General features: G+C 43.3%; 1 protein-coding gene across 3 annotated transcripts in view; it reads right to left on the bottom strand.

Annotated features, from left to right (window-relative positions):
- GAD1 (glutamate decarboxylase 1) overlaps window positions 1–25,150 on the bottom strand; it is a 90,724-nt gene that overhangs the window by 24,571 nt on the left and 41,003 nt on the right. For all 3 annotated transcript variants that reach the window (XM_069733122.1, XM_069733120.1, XM_069733121.1), the window contains exons 4-8: window positions 21,492–21,650; window positions 18,752–18,994; window positions 8,529–8,619; window positions 6,019–6,131; window positions 3,969–4,084 (exon numbers count right to left, since the gene is read on the bottom strand). In XM_069733122.1, coding sequence (XP_069589223.1) covers window positions 3,969–4,084; window positions 6,019–6,131; window positions 8,529–8,619; window positions 18,752–18,994; window positions 21,492–21,650 — 722 coding nt within the window. The remainder of the gene's footprint in view (window positions 1–3,968; window positions 4,085–6,018; window positions 6,132–8,528; window positions 8,620–18,751; window positions 18,995–21,491; window positions 21,651–25,150) is intronic.

The raw sequence follows: 25,150 nt of genomic DNA, 5'->3' as shown, positions 1-25,150 counted from the left end.
ATGTGTAGTAGCCTTCCTCCAATATCCAGGTCCCTGTTTGGTAAACATAATCTGATCGAGTTCACGTAGGATATTCATTCCCAGTACTACAGGCACATCTTCTTTGATAGGCTCAGGGACTAGCAGGATCCCTTTTCTCCCCACTTCTTGCCGACAGATTAGAATATTCATCCACACGGCCCCTGTGACCGGGATCAGTTGTTGGTTGGCAGCAAACAACCAGATCAATGTCTCTTTTTCTGGCTTGGCCAGGGCCTGGAAATGCTGCCTGAAATACGTTTCTGGCATCGTCATCACTTGTGACCAGGTATCTATCAGGCAATCCACTAGAACTCCCTCGAATTCAGCACGTATGATGGGACACCCAGCAATCAAGTGTTCGTTATGATATGAAGCGGCCTCTCTCCTCGCCTTCCCCGCAGAGTGCTGCACTACTGCGGGGGTTGGTAGTTTAACGGAGGCTTCCGCTGGCCTTGAGTATAGTTCCGACAGTCTCTGGCAAGGTGCCCCAGTCCTCCACATTCCCAGCAATGGATGCCTCCTTCTCGCCGGGGGGGGGGGCACCTCGAGCCTGTCTTCATGCCTCCAATGCCTGACGGGAAGGGGCCTGCTCCCACTGATCCCGTATTGGTCGGGCTGAAGAATGGTTGCATGAGTATGGTGGGTCAGACTGTTGTAGTTCCCCCACTCATCGCTCCATCTGGGTCAGTTTATCTTGCACGTTAATAAGGGACCGCTGCAAGTCTTGCACCACCTGGACCAGCACCTCCTGATGGTTTGGGTCCCCTCTGGTATTGGCACCCTGGACACACATCACCCCAGATGCGAAGCTCTCTTCTTTACTTCGGGTCACTGTTTCCACCAGGATTTGACAAAACGTAAGAGCCGGATCTGCCCGAACCCGTTCTGACAGTGCTCACCTCAAGGATGTGCTGTGCAGTCCCAGAATGAATTGCTCCCAGAGTATCTGGTCTTTAGAGCCCATGCTGCCAAATCCATCCGCCTCCTTTCTCTGCACCTCCGCTAACACTTCTTGCAGTGCTGTTGAATACTGAAAAATTCCTTCTTCCCGCTGCAGCCTTGAAAAAAATTTGGCACAAAGGTGTCCGGCGCTAGCAGTCTCGCTGTAGATCTCTTCCAGGAACTTCACTAGCTCCTTCAGGGTACTGCGGGTGAGTTCTGGTTGTAGGCAGACGTTTCTACGGGCTTCTTCCTATGGGGCATTTAAAGCAATGTCCGCTTCAAGGGGTTCCACCAATTCCCACAGCTTCTCCATTAACATTAGCATTCCGGCCCTTGCTGTCTGCTGCCTCCATCTTGGTGACAGTACCCTGCTCGCAGCGCCACTTGAAGCGATGGCCGGGGGACCACCATGGTGCAGGAAGACTACTGTACACAAGATGAGATGCAAACAACAAAGGGTAGATTTATTAGAAGGCAAGGAATGAAGTGGATGAGGAAGATGCAAACAAGGGTATGCAATGGCAAAAGATAATTTACAAGAGTTATATTCTTTAGCTTGTCCATAAAATAGCACGATGCTCCAATCTGTTACAGACTCAATATCTGGTCTTCTCTTGCATTATGCATTTCTGGCATCAGCTCCAGTAACATTTAGCACATGTGTAACATGAAACGGAATAACAGCAGTGGGTGAGGTACTCGTCTTTCATGCCCCGTCACGCTACAAGAAGATGGGGGTCCTGGCTGGGTGTGTGGGCTTCGTCTATAGGGGTGCTGTAAACCGCATGATACCGATGACTGCGGTTGGCCAGGACCAGATGTTGGGAAGTTCAATTAGGGAGACCACAACTCAAAAATAAACTTTTTACTGAACAATAACTTGTTGGGGAGTATGTACAAAAGATAGCAGGTACATGGCTTAATAAACGTTTCCTTTAACTCACAGTCTTAGTTCCTTTCTCTTAAATCGCTTGGTTTCCATCTCCACTAGTTCACCTGCCTTCACTACAATCCAGCACAGTACCACAGTCCAGTAAGTCAGAGTCCTATTCTCAAAACACGGTTCAACATCATCTTTCCTCCTAAGAACTAGTTTGCAAATAAGTCAGGTACTTAGCTTTTTACCTTGCTGACACCTTGGAACTCTTGCCCAGATCACTCTCTTCGCCTTATGTTCCCTGTTCCATCTTGGCCCGTTACCTCTCTGAGTTATAAACTCAGGGCTGTTCTGCCAGGTGTCCTGTCCCGGGACCTGTCTCTGGTGCATCACTCTGTCCTTCTGTTACTTTTCCTTTCTCTGCTCAGGATCACGCTATCCACAGTATCGGTCTCCACTCACATCAGGGACACCCAACTTATTTGGCTCTTCTGAGTACTCAGGAAAAAAAACGTTTTGCTCTAGCTGTAAGCTAGGCTCTGTCTGACTCACTACCAGGAAGTCCTCTCCGATCTTGCTACATAGCCCATCCCTCTCTGGGCTAGTCCCAACTCTTAACTCTATCCATACGTACTCACTACCTGTTGCTGGGCAGATTACAACACCAACACTAATAACGCATACTGCAATACACATTATACATCATAAGGGTATGTGCACACGTTGCGGATTCTCTGCGGATCCGCAGCATTTTTTGCAGTGCAGAAACGCTGCAAATCCACAATTGATTTACAGTACAATGTAAATCAATGAGAAAAAAAAATATGCTGTGCACACTTTGCGGAAAATCCGCTGCGGAAACGCTGCGGTTTAAAAGAAGTAGCATGTCACTTCTTTTTTGTGAATCTGAGCTATTTGGCCATGCCAAGAGTGCTCTGAGCACCTATGCTTGGTTTGAAACAGTAAATTTGTGTTAACAGATTCCTTTTAAAGGGGTGGTCTGACACCTAAAATGTATTTTCTAATTATCTATCCTTACATCCTAACCACTTTTGTAATAAAATATATTACACAATACTCTACACTTCTTCCTATCTATCTAATCCCTACATTAGTTTTTTTTTTACTGTACTTCCTGTGACATTTTGTTTGAGAGGAGTCTCAAATGTGACTTCACAAGAAGCTGGGGCTGCACAAATTCCCTGCAGGGTCCATTGCGCCTCCTGGAACAGGATCAAGACAGAAAAAAGTCAAAATCGCACGTGCTTGATAAAGGTCTGTTGACCGAAACGTCGCTACGGAAGGCAGAATAAATGTGAGTTTTTATTTTTTCACCATCCATTGTGGCGCTGTCTTTTTTCTTTGAAGTCCTGGAACAGGATGTCACTGGGCAGTGCTGCAGTTTCTCACTAGTTTCTACCATTGCTGCCCCCTTTGAAGACGCCTTGGATCCTGGGTAACGGATGCAGTGGCAGATGTGAGTGCAGCGCTGGCATTCTGCTTCCTTTTACACCAATGACGTAGCTTCTAACTGAAAGAAAATGTCAGTGGGCAATGACAGAAGGAGAGAGCCGGCGCTGCACTCCATCACCCAGGATCCACGCCGTCTTCAGAGAGGGCAGAGATGCAAAAAACTAGAGAGTTCCAGGAGCCGACTCAGCCTCCTTTGAGACTCCTAGCAAACAAAACGTCACAGAAAGCAGCGCAAAAAAACTCATTTAGGAATCAGATAGATAGGGAGAAGTGTAGGGTGTTGTTTTATAAAGGAAATTACAAAAGTGGTTAAGGTGTAAGATACATAGTTAGAAAACAGTTGTAGGTGCCAGGCCACCCCTATATAAACATCTTCAGGAAACTATTGCTATCCTGTGTTACACTATGGCAGCAGTTTAGGGATGGCTTATATGATGGCAGGTACACTTTAAATGTATTGCTATATGGCTATGATTGTACAATACCTCTGTGTATGTGCTAGGTTAATATTAGCTGCTGCCATGGGACAAAACGGCACGGTTATTGTTCATGTAAAAGGAATTAGATCATCATATTTGCAAAATTCTCTCCAGTGTGTTGCTCCCCTGCACAACTCTCAAAAGGAATGCATGCGTATGTCAATATATCAACTTACATGTTCCGAGGTAAAGATGATTAGTTTGGGGACTGCAGCCATGCCTTTGGTTTTCACATCAGGGAAGTACTTGTATCTGGCAGCCATGATACTGTACATGTTGGATATTGCTCCTCCTGATGATGGAACATAGTAATGGAAGCAATCAGAAGTGCAATACTAGATATATGAATCTGTATGCAGCGAACCATCCCCTAGTGGTGGCTGACTGGAGCCAGAATTATATACTGTACTGTATTAAAGGGTTATTCCCAAACTGTAAGTTATACCCTATCCACAATCAATGAGACCCCCAGTGAACCCAAGAGTGATTTTCTCTGGTAGTCCCATAGACAATGAGTAAAGTGGATGTCCAATGGATAGGGGATAACTTACTATTCTTGGAATAATCCTTTCAATCAATAAAAGAGCTCATGATTTTTATTCCTGTGTACCCCCCTGGTGAGACCACCCTGCCCTGGGATAATAGATGTGGTGGTGAACAGGTATCACTTTCAATTCGCAGTATTCTTAAAAATACACTTTTTTTGGTAGTTAGCAAAACTAGCTGATCGCTATGGGTCTGACAGCAGGGACCCCCACTGAACCAAAGCCTCTGAAATGCCATTAGAAAAAATATGTCCACTGCCTCATTCCTTGTCTATAGGACTGCTGGTGATAACCATGTACAGCATGGTCACTGCGCCATTCCTTGTCTATAGGACTGCTGGAGATAGATATGTACAGCATGGTCACTGCGCCATTCCTTGTCTATAGGACTGCTGGAGATAGATATGTACAGCATGGTCACTGCGCCATTCATTGTCTATAGGACTGCTGGAGACAGATATGTACAGCATGGTAACTGCGCCATTCTTTGTCTATAGGACTGCTGGAGATAGATATGTACAGCATGGTCACTGTGCCATTCCTTGTCTATAGGACTGCTGGAGATAACCATGTACAGCATGGTCACTGCGCCATTCCTTGTTTATAGGACTGCTGGAGATAGCCATGTACAGCATGGTCACTGCGCCATTCATTGTCTATAGGACTGCTGGAGACAGATATGTACAGCATGGTCACTGCGCCATTCATTGTCTATAGGACTGCTGGAGATAGCCATGTACAGCATGGCCACTGCTTCTTTCTACTAGTGCATATCAGAGCCCAATGTTCATGACCTATGGGGATCTTTGCGACCAAAGCCTTAGCAATCAGCAAGTAATAACTTATTGTTTGGGTAGGTGATAACTGGCTAAATTGGGAATAAAGCAGATCTATTTCCAGATTTTACAATGCAAACTGCATACATTATTTCATAGATCTTTTGGAACTGATTGACACCTCCTCAGTGTCCCTCCTCCCTGCTGCTGCTGAGCTCTGCTCAGTACAAGCTGCAGCTGTCAGACAGGCCGAGTGGGTGGAGACTGAATAGACTGATTAGCAGCTTGCTGTCAATGCACAATGTACACATAAATCTGCTAATCAGGGGTATAGGTGTCATTATACACAGCTCAGCATTCCGAGCTCTGCTCCATCTGCTATTCTAATCATAACTGTTGCACCCAGTATACTAAGTGACACATCGCTGGAATCAAGGTCTCTGACCCTTTGTGATGCTGCCCTCAGATTACATAGCAAAAACCTGCTGATATATTCCTTTAATATCAGGAATATTGAGTAATTCTAATATGGATTTTCAAAGTAAGTGCAGCAGCCTCATCAGGTCTTAGAGATCTATTTAATCATGTATGAAATTTGCATTGTGAAATCTAGTGATGGCTCGGGGTTAAATAACAGGGGAGTGGACATTATTGGTGCGGAGCTCTACGTCCCTGCCACTTAGCCCTTTGCACTCTCAATGATCCGTGCGTATGTGTCTGCAGGTCCGGCTGCTTCATCTCGCCGTCATTTATTTTGCAGTCTTTGCATTAGGTTGATACCATGCCTTTTAGCCTCTGTTTTATTACTAGTACATTCTCTGCTTCAGAGCTTTCTGGTTTGCAGTACAGATTGGAAATAAACTCCCCATTACTTTGCCAGCAGTAAAGTCGCTCGGGAAACCTACCAGGTGAAAAAATGCCATCTCCATCCTTTCCATTCCAACCAATTATTTCCCTCATTTTCCGGAGTGTTATTTGTTCCATCAGGACAAAAACTGGAGCAATTTCATATGTAAACCTTCATAAAGCAAATATAGATGTATCAGGCAAGTCAAGATCTATATCATTTAATGGAAATGGTTTGTACAAGCAAATTGGATATATTTAGTGCAGAATCCGAAAACAAAGGAACATGCCTCATACAATGCGGAACCTAAACACAACTAAGAAATAACACTAATAGGTAAAAAGGGTTGTCGCCCACAAGTGTCATACGGAACGCACAAACAACACAAACCTAATTACAATTATTGAATGCAGTTTTAAAAATCCAAATGCAATTATTTATGTTGCACCCAGCGCCCCGCGGCCCCCAAGGACAACTCCGTCTCTACAACACAGCGAAGTCAATATCTGTCTGGAGTAATTATAGACAGCAACTTTTTTTTTTTAATTACCCATGAGAAAAACAAAAAGATGTTCCGTCAGCTGGAATGTCCATGTAATAGATGAGGGGCCGTGTGTAGTGTGCCGCCGCGTGTCATGTACCACCATGTTCCCATGATGGAGGGGTCTCATGGATCTAATGTGATCGAACTGCACAGTACATTTACAGCCCTTCATCAATACTAAGGTGAAGGATCAATACAAGGGAGTGATACCTTAATTTAGATTTATGAGAAAGATTATCCAGGGACTGGAAAAGTGTAAAGAACTACAAAATGGCATCGAATGATGTATAGTGTACAGAAATATGCTAGAAAGATCGATAGATAGATGATAGATAGATGATAGATAGATAGATAGATAGATAGATAGATAGATAGATAGATAGATAAATAGATAGATAGATAGATAGATAGATAATAAATAGATGATAGATAGATAGATAGATAGATAGATAGATAGATAGATAGATAGATAGATAATAGATAGATGATAGATAGATAGATAGATAGATAGATAGATAGATAGATAGATAGATAGATAGATGATAGATAGATAATAGATAGCAAAATAATACATAAATAGATAGATAATAGATAAATAGATGATAGATAGATAATAGATAGATAGATGATAGATGATAGATAGATAGATAGATAGATAGATAGATAGATAGATGATAGATAGATAGTTAGATAGATAGCAAAATAATACATAGATAGATGGATAATAGATAAATAGATAGATAGATAGATAGATAGATAGATAGATAGATAGATAGATAGATAGATAGATAGATAGCAAAATAATACATAGATAGATGGATAATAGATAAATAGATGATAGATAGATAGATGATAGATAGATAGATAGATAGATAATAGATAGCAAAATAATACATAGATAGATAGATAATAGATAAATAGATGATAGATAGATAATAGATAGATAGATGATGGATAGATAATAGATAAATAGATGATAGATAGTAGATAGATAGATAGATAGATAGATAGATAGATAGATAGATAGATAGATAGATAGATAGATAGATGATGGATAGATAATCAACAGATAGATAATATATAGCTAGATGATAGATAGATAATAGATAAATAGATTATAGATAGATAGATAATAGATAGATAAGAGATAGATAGATAATTACATACTGTAGATGTGCAGACAGCTAATGTACAGATAATCTGGATAGATACAGTAGATGTAAGGCTGCTCTACCATTATTCAGTAGCAGTATATTGGAGATAATTAATTAGCGAGTAGACATTACTTATTTTATATGAAGGTCCCTTTAAATATTAACCAGATTATCGCTGGTAACATTACCTGGTTATGCATTTTTTTTGTCTTGCATAAAACTGTGTCAGAGACAAAGATATAATGGTAAATAGGAGCCTTATATTTCTATCAGATCCACTTTATTTGCAGACTGTACAGAAATCAATATACAATTTAAAAATGCCGACAGCTGAATTGTGCGATGACCGCGCTGACTCTCAACTTATGTGCGGATTACTATACACCTCTATGTATATATCCAGAATGTACAGTAGACACATTTACAATTGTCCATAAAACAATGCGACATTTGTAATTTCTTGAATTCTAAATGATCTATATACCGTGGCATTGTTACAGCCATTCTTCTTTACTGAGCTTCAACTTTCCTGCGTAGCAAGATATTGATGACCTAAAAATGTGTATAGATCATCAATATGAGGACAGTGGGGGTCCTACTCCTGTCACCCCCACTGATCAGCTCGTTACTGTAGAGCAACTCCTCTCCTTTTTAGTAGGGGCTGATCTGCAGCACTCGGCAGCGCTACTACACAATGAATGGAGCTGTGCAGTACAGCTCTGACCAATGTGTACAATGCTGCTGGAGCTCCTATTGGATCCCCACTGATCTTATAATGATTCATTGGGTCAGTATTAGCAATAAAAGCAGAAATGAAAATGTCTTCATTAATCACCAAAAACCAAAGTAAATGTAATTTAGGTGACTTACATGTTCGTATTTGCTGTTGAAGTTAACCATTCCCCAGCCAAACCGATCATATCCAATCCAGTAGACAGCTGGTTGAAGAAACGGGGATGACCTATGAAATGAACAGTAATATTATGAATGTAATTAATTATCATCACAGCTACTTAAAGGGAACCTGTCATGTTGAAAATGAAGTCTGACCTGCAGGTAAAATGTTGGAGATGAGCTGATTGAGATACATTTTAGTTGGAAAGATTCAGTATAATTTATATTTTACTAATTGAAATCACTGGTGTTTGTATGTGTATGAGTCCAGTGGGCGGTCCTATTCAGTGACTGACGCCCACTGGACTCTACAAATCATACTGACTATTTTCCAGCAAACCTATATATCATTCTGCTGGGCTTCCCTTCTTATGCTGACCACACATCGGACCTATGGCATATACGCTCAAATGAAGCCATAAATGTGATATGAGCACCGCCTTTTGGGCATCAATAGTGGCCCATTAACCCCACATTGAACCTCATGAAGCCACCGTTGGTAGTTGCCTGTATGGGCCGATGAGGCGAAATCTAACATTATTTTGATTACGGTGCCAGGTTTCACCAGCCAGACCAGAAGGCCGGCCTTTGGCTGTCCTCATCTACCAATCCCATGACGTCTGGGCCATTTTTCTCACCCCATTTTTGGGGAATTCCTACATCCAAAAAAGAAAACAAAAAATGGTCCCTTTTATAAACGATGATAATGAATATATAGCGACAACCTATACTGTAGTATGATATGTAACAACAGGAGCAGCGAAACAGAAGGGGAGCGATGGCTCTTTCTGCTGCTCAGCCATGCTCCACAGGTCTGAAAGTTTCAGATTTATTGGGGAGAATAAGCTCCAATGTTATCGAAGGACCTGACATCTGGGCCAATAAAATGTATTTGGCAAAATAAAAAAAATGAAAAAAGGGAAAAAAAAAATCCATGAACTGAGAAACGTTAAAAGAAAAGCCATTCAGGCCATTTACTGCTCCATAAATCAGACGGCCGGGTCATGAACAGCTTGTGCAATATTATCAGCAGCCTAATCTGCCTCCATTGACATGGCAGCCGCTAAAAACTTCACTCAGAACCGGCTCTGAAAGGCTTGGGGGTTATTAATGCTAATTAGGAGTGAGCAGTAGAAGGGCTGCCATTAGCCGGGACTCAACTGCTTTCATTAGCTGCACATTTTGATTACACTTAATGATGTGAGGAGAGAAAATGGAGCAGCTCTGTGGATGTCACATCCGTATAGACAGACATCACCCGGCTATGGCCGCAGTCACATTGTGTTCCTGCTCATCGGTAAATACACCTGGATGAGGAAGGTCAGGAGAATAATGGGCACATCTGCCAGGATCCCGCTGTTTACCTGCAGCAGGTGCACTCCGACTATTGTGTACTAGGCAGCCGCACCCAGACATTGTGCTGCAAGTCATACAGTATACGGCGGCGAACAATGAGGCGGGATGTCTGGCCTATTATGTTTTACTAATAAAAGGTCTGATATGTTCATGGCGGAGCTGTGGCAGCCACCTGCCGCAGCTACAGAGACCCGGGAACATCCACACTGCGCAGACAAAAGTATCGGGACACACGTCTTAATCAGTGAAATTTGCTTTTTTCATTCAGCCCCATTGCACCCGGTGTATATAATCCTGCCCCACGCCACCAGCATATATCATCCAGTCCCTCACCCCCAGCATATATCATCCAGTCCCTCACCCCCAGCATATATCATCCAGTCCCTCACCTCCAGCATATATCATCCAGTCCCTCACCCCCATCATATATCATCCAGTCCCTCACCCCCAGCATATATCATCCAGTCCCTCACCCCCAGCATATATCATCCAGTCCCTCACCCCCAGCATATATCATCCAGTCCCTCACCTCCAGCATATATCATCCAGTCCCTCACCCCCATCATATATCATCCAGTCCCTCACCCCCAGCATATATCATCCAGTCCCTCACCCCCAGCATATATCATCCAGTCCCTCACCCCCAGCATATATCATCCAGTCCCTCGCCCCCAGCATATATCATCCAGTCCCTCACCCCCAGCATATATCATCCAGTCCCTCGCCCCCAGCATATATCATCCAGTCCCTCGCCCCCAGCATATATCATCCAGTCCCTCACCCCCAGCATATATCATCCAGTCCCTCGCCCCCATCATATATCATCCAGTCCCTCACCTCCAGCATATATCATCCAGTCCCTCGCCCCCAGCATATATCATCCAGTCCCTCACCCCCAGCATATATCAGCCAGTCCCTCGCCCCCATCATATATCATTCAGTCCCTCGCCCCCAGCATATATCATCCAGTCCCTCACCCCCAGCATATATCATCCAGTCCCTCGCCCCCAGCATATATCATCCAGCCCCTCACCCCCAGCATATATCATCCAGTCCCTCGCCCCCAGCATATATCATCCAGTCCCTCACCCCCAGCATATATCATCCAGTCCCTCGCCCCATCATATATCATCCAGTCCCTCACCCCCAGCATATATCATCCAGTCCCTCACCCCCAGCATATATCATCCAGTCCCTCACCCCCATCATATATCATCCAGTCCCTCACCCCCAGCATATATCATCCAGTCCCTCGCCCCCATCATATATCATCCAGTCCCTCACCCCCAGCATATATCATCCAGTCCCTCGCCCCCAGCATATATCAGCCAGTCCCTCGCCCCCATCATATATCATTCAGTCCCTCGCCCCCAGCATATATCATCCAGTCCCTCACCCCCAGCATATATCATCCAGTCCCTCGCCCCCATCATATATCATCCAGTCCCTCACCCCCAGCATATATCATCCAGTCCCTCGCCCCCATCATATATCATCCAGTCCCTCACCCCCAGCATATATCATCCAGTCCCTCGCCCCCATCATATATCATCCAGTCCCTCACCTCCAGCATATATCATCCAGTCCCTCACCCCCATCATATATCATCCAGTCCCTCAACCCCAGCATATATCATCCAGTCCCTCACCTCCAGCATATATCATCCAGTCCCTCACCCCCATCATATATCATCCAGTCCCTCGCCCCCAGCATATATCATCCAGTCCCTCACCCCCAGCATATATCATCCAGTCCCTCACCCCCAGCATATATCATCCAGTCCCTCGCCCCCAGCATATATCATCCAGTCCCTCACCCCCAGCATATATCATCCAGTCCCTCACCCCCAGCATATATCATCCAGCCCCTCACCCCCAGCATATATCATCCAGTCCCTCGCCCCCAGCATATATCATCCAGTCCCTCGCCCCCAGCATATATCATCCAGTCCCTCACCCCCAGCATATATCATCCAGTCCCTCACCTCCAGCATATATCATCCAGTCCCTCGCCCCCAGCATATATCATCCAGTCCCTCGCCCCCAGCATATATCATCCAGTCCCTCGCCCCCATCATATATCATCCAGTCCCTCACCTCCAGCATATATCATCCAGTCCCTCGCCCCCAGCATATATCATCCAGTCCCTCACCCCCAGCATATATCAGCCAGTCCCTCGCCCCCATCATATATCATTCAGTCCCTCGCCCCCAGCATATATCATCCAGTCCCTCACCCCCAGCATATATCATCCAGTCCCTCGCCCCCAGCATATATCATCCAGCCCCTCACCCCCAGCATATATCATCCAGTCCCTCGCCCCCAGCATATATCATCCAGTCCCTCACCCCCAGCATATATCATCCAGTCCCTCGCCCCATCATATATCATCCAGTCCCTCACCCCCAGCATATATCATCCAGTCCCTCACCCCCAGCATATATCATCCAGTCCCTCACCCCCATCATATATCATCCAGTCCCTCACCCCCAGCATATATCATCCAGTCCCTCGCCCCCATCATATATCATCCAGTCCCTCACCCCCAGCATATATCATCCAGTCCCTCGCCCCCAGCATATATCAGCCAGTCCCTCGCCCCCATCATATATCATTCAGTCCCTCGCCCCCAGCATATATCATCCAGTCCCTCACCCCCAGCATATATCATCCAGTCCCTCGCCCCCATCATATATCATCCAGTCCCTCACCCCCAGCATATATCATCCAGTCCCTCGCCCCCATCATATATCATCCAGTCCCTCACCCCCAGCATATATCATCCAGTCCCTCGCCCCCAGCATATATCAGCCAGTCCCTCGCCCCCATCACATATCATTCAGTCCCTCGCCCCCAGCATATATCATCCAGTCCCTCGCCCCCAGCATATATCATCCAGTCCCTCGCCCCCAGCATATATCATCCAGCCCCTCACCCCCAGCATATATCATCCAGTCCCTCGCCCCCAGCATATATCATCCAGTCCTTCACCCCCAGCATATATCATCCAGTCCCTCGCCCCCATCATATATCATCCAGTCCCTCACCCCCAGCATATATCATCCAGTCCCTCGCCCCCATCATATATTATCCAGTCCCTCAACCCCAGCATATATCATCCAGTCCCTCGCCCCCAGCATATATCATCCAGTCCTTCACCCCCAGCATATATCATCCAGTCCCTCGCCCCCAGCATATATCAGCCAGTCCCTCACCCCCAGCATATATCATCCAGTCCCTCGCCCCCATCATATATTATCCAGTCCCTCAACCCCAGCATATATCATCCAGTCCCTCGCCCCCATCATATATCATCCAGTCCCTCTCCCCCATCATATATCATCCAGTCCCTCAACCCCAGCATATATCATCCAGTTCCTCGCCCCATCATATATCATCCAGTCCCTCGCCCCCAGCATATATCATCCAGTCCCTCGCCCCCAGCATATATCATCCAGTCCCTCGCCCCTGTTATATAACATCAGGCCCCTCATCCCTAGTGTATATCATCTGACCCCTCGCCCCCGATGTACATCATCCACCCCCCAGAGTATATTATCTTGCCCCTCACCCTGATGTATAACATCAGACCCCTAATCCTCGGTCGATATCCGGCCCCTCGCCCCTGTTGTATATCATTTAGTCCCTGGTGTATGACATCTGGCCCCTCACTTCTGGTGTATATAATCCAGCTTCTCACTCCCGGTGTATATCAACTGGCCTCTCGCCCTCAATGTATATCATCCGGCCCCTCACCCCCCGGTGTATATAATGCAACCTTCATCCCTGGTGTATTACATCGGACCCCTCGCCTCCATTGTATTACATCTGGCCCCTCACCTCCAGCGTATATCATTTGGCCCCTCACTAGTGTTGTATAACCTCTGACTCCTCACCCCTGGTGTATAACCTCCAGCCCCTTGCCACCGGTGTATAACATACAGCCACCCACCAGTGGTATATAACCTTTGGCCCCTTAACCCTGGTTTATAACCTCTTGCCCCTTGCCCCCCCCCCCCCCCCCCGATGTATAACATCCTGCCCCTCGCCCCCTGTATATGACATCTGGCGCCTCATCAGCGGTGTATAGCATCTGACCCCTCCCCCCTGTTGTATAACATCCGGCCTCATTGCCCCCCAGTGTATAACATCCGGCTCCATTGCCCCCAGCGTATAACATCCAGCCCTTCATCATGTCATCAGCATTTACTAATATGTGACAGAATGGCTGGTGGTAAGGGGTTCACTGATACCAGCACGGTCCTGTAATAAGAGCCACCGGGATAACAACATTCATGGCATTTCTTGCCTCCTAAATCTTTCCCACCACTTTTGAGTGATATTATTAAGGAGTGGAAGGAACCGCAACAACTCAGCCATGAAGCTAAGACCAGGTGACATTACAGAGTGAGGTCACCGAGACGAGTGCTCAGGAGCAGAGAGCAGAAGAGTCACCATTGCTCTGCTTCCTACATGACTGCAGAGTTCAAACCTCCTCTTTTAATAACATCAGCACAAATACTGCGCCCCTACCAGGAGCTTCATGACCGAGGAACTGCCTGCAGGCTTACATCACCAAGCACAATGCGGAGCGTCGGATTCAGTGGTGTAAAGCTGCCACCACTGGATTCTGGAGAAAACATGTTCTGTGTGGTGATGGATCGCACTTTTCCCTCTGGCATCTGATGGAAGAATCTGAGTTTAGCAAATGCCAGGAGAACGTTACCTGCCTGACTGCATAGTGTCTGCTGATGAAGGATAATGCTATGGGCTGTTTTTCATGGGTCGGCCTCTCAGTTTCATGACCAGCTGCACGGAGCCTGGACCTCAACCCGATCCAACATCTTTGGGATGAACTAGAACACAGAATGTGATCCCGGCCTCTCCTTCAACATCACTGTCTGACCTCACAATTGCTCTTCTAGATGAATGGGTAAAAATTCCCACCGACAACTCCAAAATCTTGTAGAAAATCTTCCAAAAAGAATGGAAGCTGTGCATAGCTGCAAAGGGAATGGGAGGTCATAAAAGCTCCTGTAAGTGTAATGTGTAGGTGTTCCCATATAGTCTGCATTAGGCCATGTTCACACAATCCTTTTTTTCATGCGGAATTGCCGCGATTTTCCAGATCCGGGTCCGCAGCTGTTTTCCATGCAGGGTACATTACATTGTACCCTATGGAAAACAGGAACTGCTGTGCCCACAATGCGGAAAATAAAAAAAAAAGCCGCGCTGAATAGCTGCGGGAAAAAAGAAGTACCATGTCACTTCTTTTTTCGGAGCCGCAGCGGTTCTGCACCCATTGACCTCCATTGTGAGGTCAAACTCGCAGTAAAACCCGCAGATGAAAAAAATATCTGCGGGTTTTACTGCGGTTTGTGGTGCAGAACCGCTGCAGCAGGAAGTGCGGGGAAGCGGGCGGAAGTGCGTGGGCGGAGTGTGGCTGCCCCCCCCCCCCCCGTGCTCCGATCCCGCCCCCCCGTGCTCCAATCCCACCGCCCCGTGCTCCGATGCCCCCCCCAGTGCTCCGATGCCCCCCCCCCGTGCCCTAATCTCCCCCCCTTATACTGTCCCGGTGTCCGTCCGGCCGTCTTCTCCCTGGGCGCCGCCATCTTGCAAAATTTGGGGGGCATGCGCAGTGCGCCCGCCGAATCTGCCGGCCGGCAGATTCGTTCCAAAGTGCATTTTGATCACTGAGATATAATCTATCTCAGTGATCAAAATAAAAAAAATAGTAAATGACACCCCCCCCTTTGTCACCCCCATAGGTAGGGACAATAAAAAAAAATTAAGAATTTTTTTTTTTCCACTAAGGTTAGAATAGGGTTAGGGTTAGGGTTAGGGGTAGGGTTAGGGGTAGGGTTAGGGTTAGGGGTAGGGTTAGGGGTAGGGGTAGGGTTAGGGGTAGGGTATTTTCAGCCATTTTAACCCTAAAAAACTTCCTAGAAAACACACAGACTCTGCATAGAAAACTGCATAAAAAAAAGGATCAAAAATCGCATCAAAAAACGCATCAAAAAAGGACAAAAAAAGGACCAAAAAAAAGGACCTGCGTTTTCTGCCAAGAGCTGCAGTTTTTTAAAAAAACAGTCCTGAAAAAAAAAAGGATGGAAATCAGGAACGTGTGAACATACCCTTATACAGATTCACTATCTTTTGTATCTGAGAACCTTGCACCTAGGGAAACCCTGACAAAATATAATTAGCTGCTCATTTTCCCCAATGCGGCCATTATACCCAAAGGTCAGACAGGGCAAAATTTGAACAGGGCAATCTGGGTGTGGATTTTGTATGTTCTCTTCAAGCTAGTGAGCGTTTACCCCTGTATTCTAACATAGATACATGGAAAGAAGCAACCCACTTATTACGGGTACTCAAATAGGAATCCACTCCATTATCTGGAGTGCCAAATTTCTTATACTATATAGATACATTGACCCTCATAATTTGGGTATGTCTTAAAAAAATGAAACTTAGACTGTGACCCCATTGGCGATATAGGGGTGTGCTACAGAATATGCCAGAGCTATATAAATAACTTGAACTAAATAAGTAAATGCAATAGGGCCTTGTCTGTCATTTCCAGCCTCCTTTGGGCAATCTTGCAGAAAATTGAAATGTGCCATGAAATCCCCTCCGCTGTACAAATATGGACATTTTTCATTTTTTCTCTGTAATAAATTCATACTTATGGCTATAGTTAAGCAGCTTTAGACCAAGAAACGCCTAGTGCAGGTATAATTACTTTATATTCGATCTGTCAAAAGCAAACAAAAAACACATCGGGAAATGCATCAACTCTGGATTTTAGGAGCATTTTGATTCCTTTAAGGAACGTTAACCATGCAATGATTTGTCATTTTGAACTTGATGTATTAAAACTCTTCTCGTTAAAGATTTAGACAGCGCATTACCTGAATAGCTTCATCTGATTGTCTATAAAGAGGATAATCAACGCGAAGCTGTCTCTCCACAATGAGAGTATATGCTTCACGTCCCACCGAGGGTCGATATATCCTGTCCCCCAGTGTACAGGATAGCGCCATCCATTCACACGCGATGCCATTTAGCTTAATGAGATGTTTCCCTTGGCGTATCTTAAGTTTGCTTTTGATGAGGATAACACTGTTCTTAGCAAAGTGTTACCAAAGGAGAGACCTACTGCTCCAGAAGAACGTAAATTGCTTATAGAGCAAATTTTAGAAAGACTCAGCAGATGTTCCAGGGTGTTGGTTCGAAGAGCCAAACCAAACCGGTAATGGCCAAGTAATTTGCGCTGCCAGAATTACAGGCAGAAAAAACCTGGGATAGACTTTGCCAATGCAGACATTTAGTTTAAAAAGGAGGCAGGAGTGGAAAGAAGAGTCCACTGGGCGGGTCCTACTGGCTTCTCCCTGCCTGACTCTGCTTGATTGACAGGTCTGTAAATATATACGAAAAAAGGAGTCACCCTTCCAAGTCCAATGGGGAGAAGCTGACAGTGGCTAGTCCAGATGACTGTTCTCAACTCTCCTGGCTCCTTTGAAATCACAGTGTTTTTGAGTGAAACCTAGATACCTGTAATGAGTGAGCCTCACTCCATTTAATATTGTAGGAGCAATATGAATCACATTATTTTATTGTTTCTCTTTTTTATGCCCATTGTATTTCCCAGATGCCATTTCTCCTTTATTAGTTACTGGATTCGGATCAATCAGGCCAATCTTACAAATGATAAAATTGCTCTGCTTTTGACCAGTTACACTCAACGTTATTCTGTTATGATAGAACTAATTCTCATTTTCCACTTCTGTTGCGATTGTCCTAAAGTAAAATCTTTCTATTTCTTACAATGGATATTTCAATCAGATCGACTGACCATTTTCTCTGTAATTTAGATTAATAAAGATCTGATTGGACTGAAATTGGTCTGATAAGTCAATGGTCAATGTATAAAGGCATGCTTAACCTGGCTTAAAAATTAGATAGCCATTAGAAGAATGATCTTTTGGCCGACAGTCATCTCAGCCCCTGAACACAGAAGCACTCTTTCGGCCGAGCTCTTGTGTGTTCTCTACAAGAAAACCACCATCTGACCACAATTGGACATTCCTAATCGACATGTCCCCCGACCATACACATTAGATTGCCGGCCAAACCGATCCTAATTGGCGCGTTTGGCTGACATAAGTCTAAGGTGTATGGCCTGGTTTAATGACTCCATACACATTAGACCAGGGGTCCTCAACTCCAGGCTTCGAGGGCCGCCAACAGTGCAGGTTTTCAGGATTTCTTTAGTATTGCATCGGTGGTAATGTGATCATCTGCACAGGTGATGATTCCAACCCCTGTGCAATACTAAGGAAATCCTGAAAACCTGCACTGTTGGCGGCCCTCGAGGCCTGGAGTTGGGGACCACTGCATTAGACCAACATCGCCCGAACCTGCTAATATTGGTGGGCTCAGCCAACAGTCTAATCTTTATAGGGTGTCCCGACAGATGATTTTGGAGAAGTTAAGGATCTGCACTGTCCGATTTCGCACTGCTGATCCTTTTGTTCTCGGTGAGATAAGCCACCACCAGAAGAGTTTAGAGGAGGCTCTCTGGTACAGAACATAAGAGCACTTGGCAGAGTGAGAGCTCCTGTGTAAGGAGGGGTCGGGAGACATAGCTGCAGGTTGAACAATCAGCTGAAGATCCGGTCGACTGACGGTCATCAAATTTGTATGGGCCACCTTACAGTTCTTGTGTTCATTTGGTCATTGGGGAATACATAAAAATTACCATGAACCTGATGCTGAAATCAATATTGCAGAATACAATACATCTATAATAACGTATAACAGTCCAGCAAATAACGTACCTGTCCTAACTCCATACTTCAAAGTATCTCTGCAGTCCACCAGGATCTGCTCAAGTGACTCAGGGTTGTCTGAAAGCTCCAGGTTGAAACCCTCTATTCCTTCCAGAAGCTGGTGTGGATGGTGAAAGTCTAAGACTTTGGTGGATCTATCAAAGGTTTTCCTTACATAGTTCATGAGAATATCAACCACCTCCAGAAGAAACTGCATGGTGGGTTCTTCTCCATTCTTGGCAGGCAGTAAATCTGCAGAACAAACAAGCTCTTAGTGGGCTGGCTTTTAAATCTACAGAAGCAGAAGATGGATCACCACGTGGCGGGTGTCAGCTAGGTGCAGGGATCTTTATATATGACTTGGACTAGGGGAATACAAATTGTCGGCACAAAATACTAAGTGCGCGGTCACCCATCTCCCTGACAGGTGTAGCCCTTTCTCATTTGGAATTAGCCATATTTCTCAATCTAATCTCGTTTCAATACCAGTCATCTCTGTGTTGAAGCCTTATGCAGACGTTTTGGATTTACAAATATGGGATATTTTATTTTCATAGGCAGGAATGCAATTTGATACGGAATTTCTTCAAGGCAAATGATGCAAAATGCTGGCAAAATGGGACACAATATTTCACAACAGAAACGTTCAACAATATATTCATAAATAGCATTGGCTCCAGTACTATGAGGCTAAGAGGAGTCATATCTCTGCCTATGGTACCCGAAAGGTAATGTACGGGTAGTAAAAAGCTGCCAGGACTATGGTTAGTTCACAGAACAGCGCATAAATAAATTTGGGGACATTGTTAACCCTCTAGTAGAATTACAAACAGAAGACTTCAAATAAATGCATTATTAAGCAGCACTGCGTGCAATATACATCTTACAATGATAAATTCCGATGATAAAGGTGAAATAGATACTTTATTATTTTAATACATACATAACAAACATAAAAAAAACAGGATAATATGGAGGGCACATCCACACGGAAGCATGAGCTGGAAACTACATGGATAAATATTAATATACAGTTGTGAAAATGTGGTTATTTCTTTATTTTAGTTACTTATATAGCACCATCATCACCATTTTGGCTAATAATCGAAGTTCCCTATTATTATGTTGAGTGTGGGAAGAAACCAGAGCACCCTGAGGAAGCCCAAGAAAAACACGGGGAGAACATATAAACTCCTTGCAGATGTTGTCTTTGGTGGGATCTACACAGATACGGGTAGAAGGGCAATGTGAAGTAAAACCTAGCAAAAAGCAAGAAGTGTGTAGACTGAATAGCTAGTAAGGTAAATAAAAACAATGTGATGCATCACAATCCCAACGTATGTTTCGCCTATAGCTTCTTCATGGGGGAGGTTCCACCTAAACCTTTTTTTATGCGGGAAGTTCCCCCATGAGGAAGCTGTAGGAAACATGCTTCAGGGTTGTACTGCATTACTGACTTGTATTTACCTCTTTGCCCTTTTGCATCCTGACATACATTTTGCCTATAGCGTCCTCATGGTGGAGTCTCCCCTATGAGTAAGCTATAAGCGAAACATACGTCAAAGTTGTGCTGCAAAGTTGTGGTTTGTATTAACTTTTTGTGCACTTTTGCATCCTGACTTACATTTTGCCTACAGTATAATCATGGGAGGAGTTTCTCCTATGAGTAAACTATAAGCGAAACGTAAGTCGAAGTTGTTCTGCATCTCATGATTTGTATTTACCTTTTTGCACCCCTTTTTTTTTAGCTTACTGTCTATTGAATGTATGATTTGGTTGTTTCTATACTCCTTGTACTTTTCTGTGATTTACTTAATGCTGCCCTAAATATATCACAATATACTACAATTATATATTAAATAATAGATTAACCACATATTTCACAATTACTTTGTAACTCATTTTTCAGTGAGGTCTTCCCCTCCATATTATTCTTTTTTATGTATGCTTTTATATGTATTATGATAATAAAGTACAGTATTTTACATTTAATATTGTATATTGTGTAATATTTGCGTCTAACATGACGCATTAATAGAATTTTGCTGGTTCATCAGATAATGGTTCTTTTTTTGTATAATGAATACATTGTACAATTTTTCAATATAGTTTTTAATTAATTACAATTTTTAAGACCTAATCTTGTTAGAACCATGATTGTTTAATTAGAGTAGATACAAAGAATGATGTAAAAGCCTTTTTTGTTATATCTGTAATAGCCTTTTAAAGTATCACAACAGTAAGATACTCCTAGGCTACGTTCTCACCATGAGCTTTTGGTGAGTTTTTGATGTTGTCCATTTCTGCACCCATTAATTGAAATAGGTTACTTGCATTTAAAAAAAAAAAAAATCACCAAAAACTCATCTTATAAGAAAATTACTACATTTTGAAATAATGATATATAAACAGTCCATCATTTATAACACCATCATTGTATGAGTAACCAGCACAACAATTATATCAAAAAGTTTACTAATTGAGTGCAAAAAAACACACTTAGAATTAAATTTTTTTGTTTTTATAAAAATGAGCAAAAATTCTTATAATGCTGGACAAATAATACAAAATATGGAAAACTAATATAACAGTTTTAATGGTCACTCAATATAGACACAGAATCAAAAATACACCATATTTTGAACAGGAAGGCTCTAGTTTTAAAAAAATCGTCAAAGGTTAAAAAAAAATTGTCCATCATTATTGAGAAGCTTTAGCATCCAATGAGTAGAATTGAGTTGAGTCTTACCTCTGGCATACAGGTTGGAGAAATCGGTCTCGGTATGTTTGAACCTAGATTCTGTCTCAATATTCTCGCAGACCAAGAGATTTTTGGATGACTGTCTCTCCTTGAAGGAGCTGACGATTCTGCTTCTGTCCTCCAAGCTGTTATTCCTCTGCAGGAAGCCTATATTATTACAAACAGAACAAGTCATGGGCAGGCTCTTATCATCCCTCAGCATGGTGATACAGGGATGGACACAAATTCTGACTTTGGAACAGGAGATCAAATGTGAGGTTACCCCCGTGAACTCCTAACCAGGCCTATAGAAAGGGCTATTTATGGGCTTATCGGAAAATAGGAGGTTGATCTACAAGTGACATCAGCCAACATTGGAAAAAAAAAATCCAGTCATGCAAAGGACAAATGAATTCTCCATCATTTGGTGCAGAGGTAAATTCTTATTAAGTTGATCAGACAGATTCCACTTCACTAATCAGCCACTGGGTAGCGGTTCAGGATGAGTCAATGCTATTACAGCCTCCAGACAAAGTTTATGGACTGAGCAGACAGATAGAGGGGGTAGCGATGTGTGATTAATAGCCGGACCACTTTCGCTCACCCTCCTGTTGCTGGTTCCTAAAGACAGGATAATAAAATCCTTATCTTCTCCCATAACACTCACTCGTTTGTTATATATCTTTACACTCCAGAAGGGTAAATTAATATTTGTGACAAGGCCGATTAGGGACATAGTGGGAATTGGAATCCAAGCGGAGGTTGTGGGTCATGTTTTCAGGTCGATTCTAGTTTTAAAGGACAAGACCATGATAATTAATTGCCATGCCTTGTATTATCCGAATGACGGAGGGGAAATGCCAGTATTTCATTTTGGAAGTATGGATGGGAAGAAGAACAAACAAATCAATTTTGGAACATATGAAGTCAGACACGTCACTCGAAGCAAGGATCACCAAGCTACGACTTGCTTACTTTGGACACATCATACAAAAAGAGCAATCACCGGAGAAAGACATCATGGTGGGAAGAATAGAAGAATGAGGTGAAGAGGAAGACCAGAAACCCGATGGTTTTATAACATCACGATAATGGCGGAGAAGACCCTGGTGGACCTATCTAGACTTGCACAAGATCGATCTTTCTACAGATCATTCATCCATCAAGTCACCATGGCTCAAGAGCAAGTCGAAGGCCGTTACATAATAGTATAATAAATTGGAGCTGCAATTGTAGAGAATGAATTACAACAATGGGGAACGGTGAACAAAATGTAATGCCCATTTGGAACTTCACAAAGCATTTATTTTGGTAATATGTGTAGGTTTTGGGGCAGATTTAGTAATATTGTCTAAAATGAAGGTGCGATTTATCCCATAACTATAGTGAGTCTACCCCAGATTTGGGATAAGTCACCAAAAAACATATTAGTGATTACACTATATCCAGGAAAAAATAATGAAATAACTACAAGATTATCACAATAGCATGCAATATATTGGCCCCTCTGGCAAAGATAGTAACCGCAGTGTCCATGTTCACTATCACAATGTGCAAAGTGCTTCGATCAACCAAAATATTTATTTAAAGGACTTAGGAAAAGCAATGGCCACATGGCAGGGATGGAAACTGGTAATTTAATGATATTTAGAAATGTTCCTTAAGATAGCAGGGCATGGTGCTTGTTATCGTTCTTGATCCCCTTTCCATTACCCTTGTGTCCATTTACCCTCCCTTGTTTCCTTACATTGTAGTGCCTATGGGGAAGGGAACCCTTTATAGGTTTCTAGCACCTATCCAACCTTGAATCCTTTGTCCATGAGCCTCCTAGCAGATTATGGTATGGATCATCTATTCTACACTGTTTTTGCCCTGTTCTTGTGTTTTGTAAAATGAAAGATTCTGGATCTCAAGGTGCATTTGGTACTAAAGTGGTGAAATATTTTTAAAAAAATGTTAATTTGAATATGGTGCATTGGATTTCCAGGTGGCCGAAGCCAAATCTGTTTTAACGGATTTGTATATCAAATTCTTAACACGTGCGACGTCAATTAACTTTGATTTTTTTTTCCGCAAGACTAGTTTATATATTAAAATGGTTTCTGTACTTTCAGGAAACGTGATCTCATTTGCTAGATAATGAATATGTGATCAATTGGGCAATCTGAAAATTGCCTTATTTGAAAATGAAAGCAATGACTTTCTTTCCACTGCCTGTTGTAAAGTATAATCCGTCTCTATCAGCAGAGATGCCAAGAAGAATTACAGGAATAGGAGATGTTTTTGTATCTCTGCTCCTGCTCTCTTGTCTACCAGACTGTACTCAAGAATGCCAAAGATTTTAGTTCAGGGCAGGCAAGCTATTGGACCATGGCAGAAGTAATGCACATTGGGAAGTCAAGGAAAAGTTCCAGCACCGGTAGTGCTGATGGAATGTCGATGAAGAACTGTCCAAATCCTGAGAATTATGTCAGTTCCTGGACATATAAGACTGGTATGTGCAACAAAAACAATTCTATCTTGTTATGGGTGATGAGGGTAATTTTCTACAGGTTTTGTATTAAAGGACAGGTCCACTTTAAAGCTAACCAACCGGTGATGGTATTTTATAACAGGGTCCCCCCACCACAATATTTTTTTAAAGAAGAGGTGCAATGTTTACACTTCATGTTTTTGGATAGGGACTGTAGTGGCAATTCAAATGCCAGAAGGGCCCATTTTTGCCTTTTCATCTATTTGTACACCTATATGTGCCTTTTGTCTGAATCTTGTAAGCAGAGTACACCATAGCCAAAACTGACATTGTAATGAGCTGAAATATAATGGGCTTTAAAGAGCGATAGCCAATTAAAATGATTGCCCCAATTTTCCAGAACTGTCCTAAACTGCTGGATCTACACATAATTTGGGCAATGAGTATCACCAACTGACTGCTCTTCAGATGCCATCGGAGACAGAATGCTCTGCCGATGAGTTTTACTGTCAAGATCCATTTTCTCACCTGTTGGACTCAGATGCCACCAAGAACCTAGGGGCCATGAGGGTAGGTATTGCTGACAGGGTATAACATTTTAATTGCTGCCAATGATTCTTAGCCTGCACCAGTTTACTTGTGTTTTTTTTCTGGAACAAAGACTGGCTTAAGTGTATGTGCACACATCGTCTTTAAGACGCCGGCAGAAATGCAGAGTTTTCCAAATTGAAAATGCTGCAAGTATCGGTGCTCGCTTTCCTAAAGTGTCTTCACTGGCTTCTTTTCTGTCGTTTTTGGGGTGATTTTGGAGCTGCTGTCTTTATACTTCCAAGAATGAGCATGACAATTCTTTTAACCTCTTCTAGGTTTCTGAACCCAGAAGTGGTCAAAAGAAATGACCTAAGATGGATCATGTGCACAGCAATGTCATTTTGACATTGCTGTGCATTATGTTCATTTTTTTGCAGTACTTTTTATGAGGACTCCAGATGGAATCTACCTGAAACTGAATCTAGCTGAAAAAGTTTTCGTCACAAAATCACGAAGATGTACAGTCATGGTCGAAAGTGTTGACACCCTTGAAAATGTTCAAAAAAATTAAGCATTTCTCCGAGAAAATTATTGTAATTACACATATCTTGTTATATACATATTAATTTCCTTTGTGTGTATTGGAACAATGCAAAAAAACAAA

This window comes from Ranitomeya imitator, chromosome 7 (assembly GCF_032444005.1).
Source record: "Ranitomeya imitator isolate aRanImi1 chromosome 7, aRanImi1.pri, whole genome shotgun sequence".
NCBI classification, from domain to species: domain Eukaryota; kingdom Metazoa; phylum Chordata; class Amphibia; order Anura; family Dendrobatidae; genus Ranitomeya; species Ranitomeya imitator.
The sequence above is the reverse complement of the archived record's forward strand: the minus strand, read 5'-3'. Positions and strand labels throughout refer to the sequence as shown.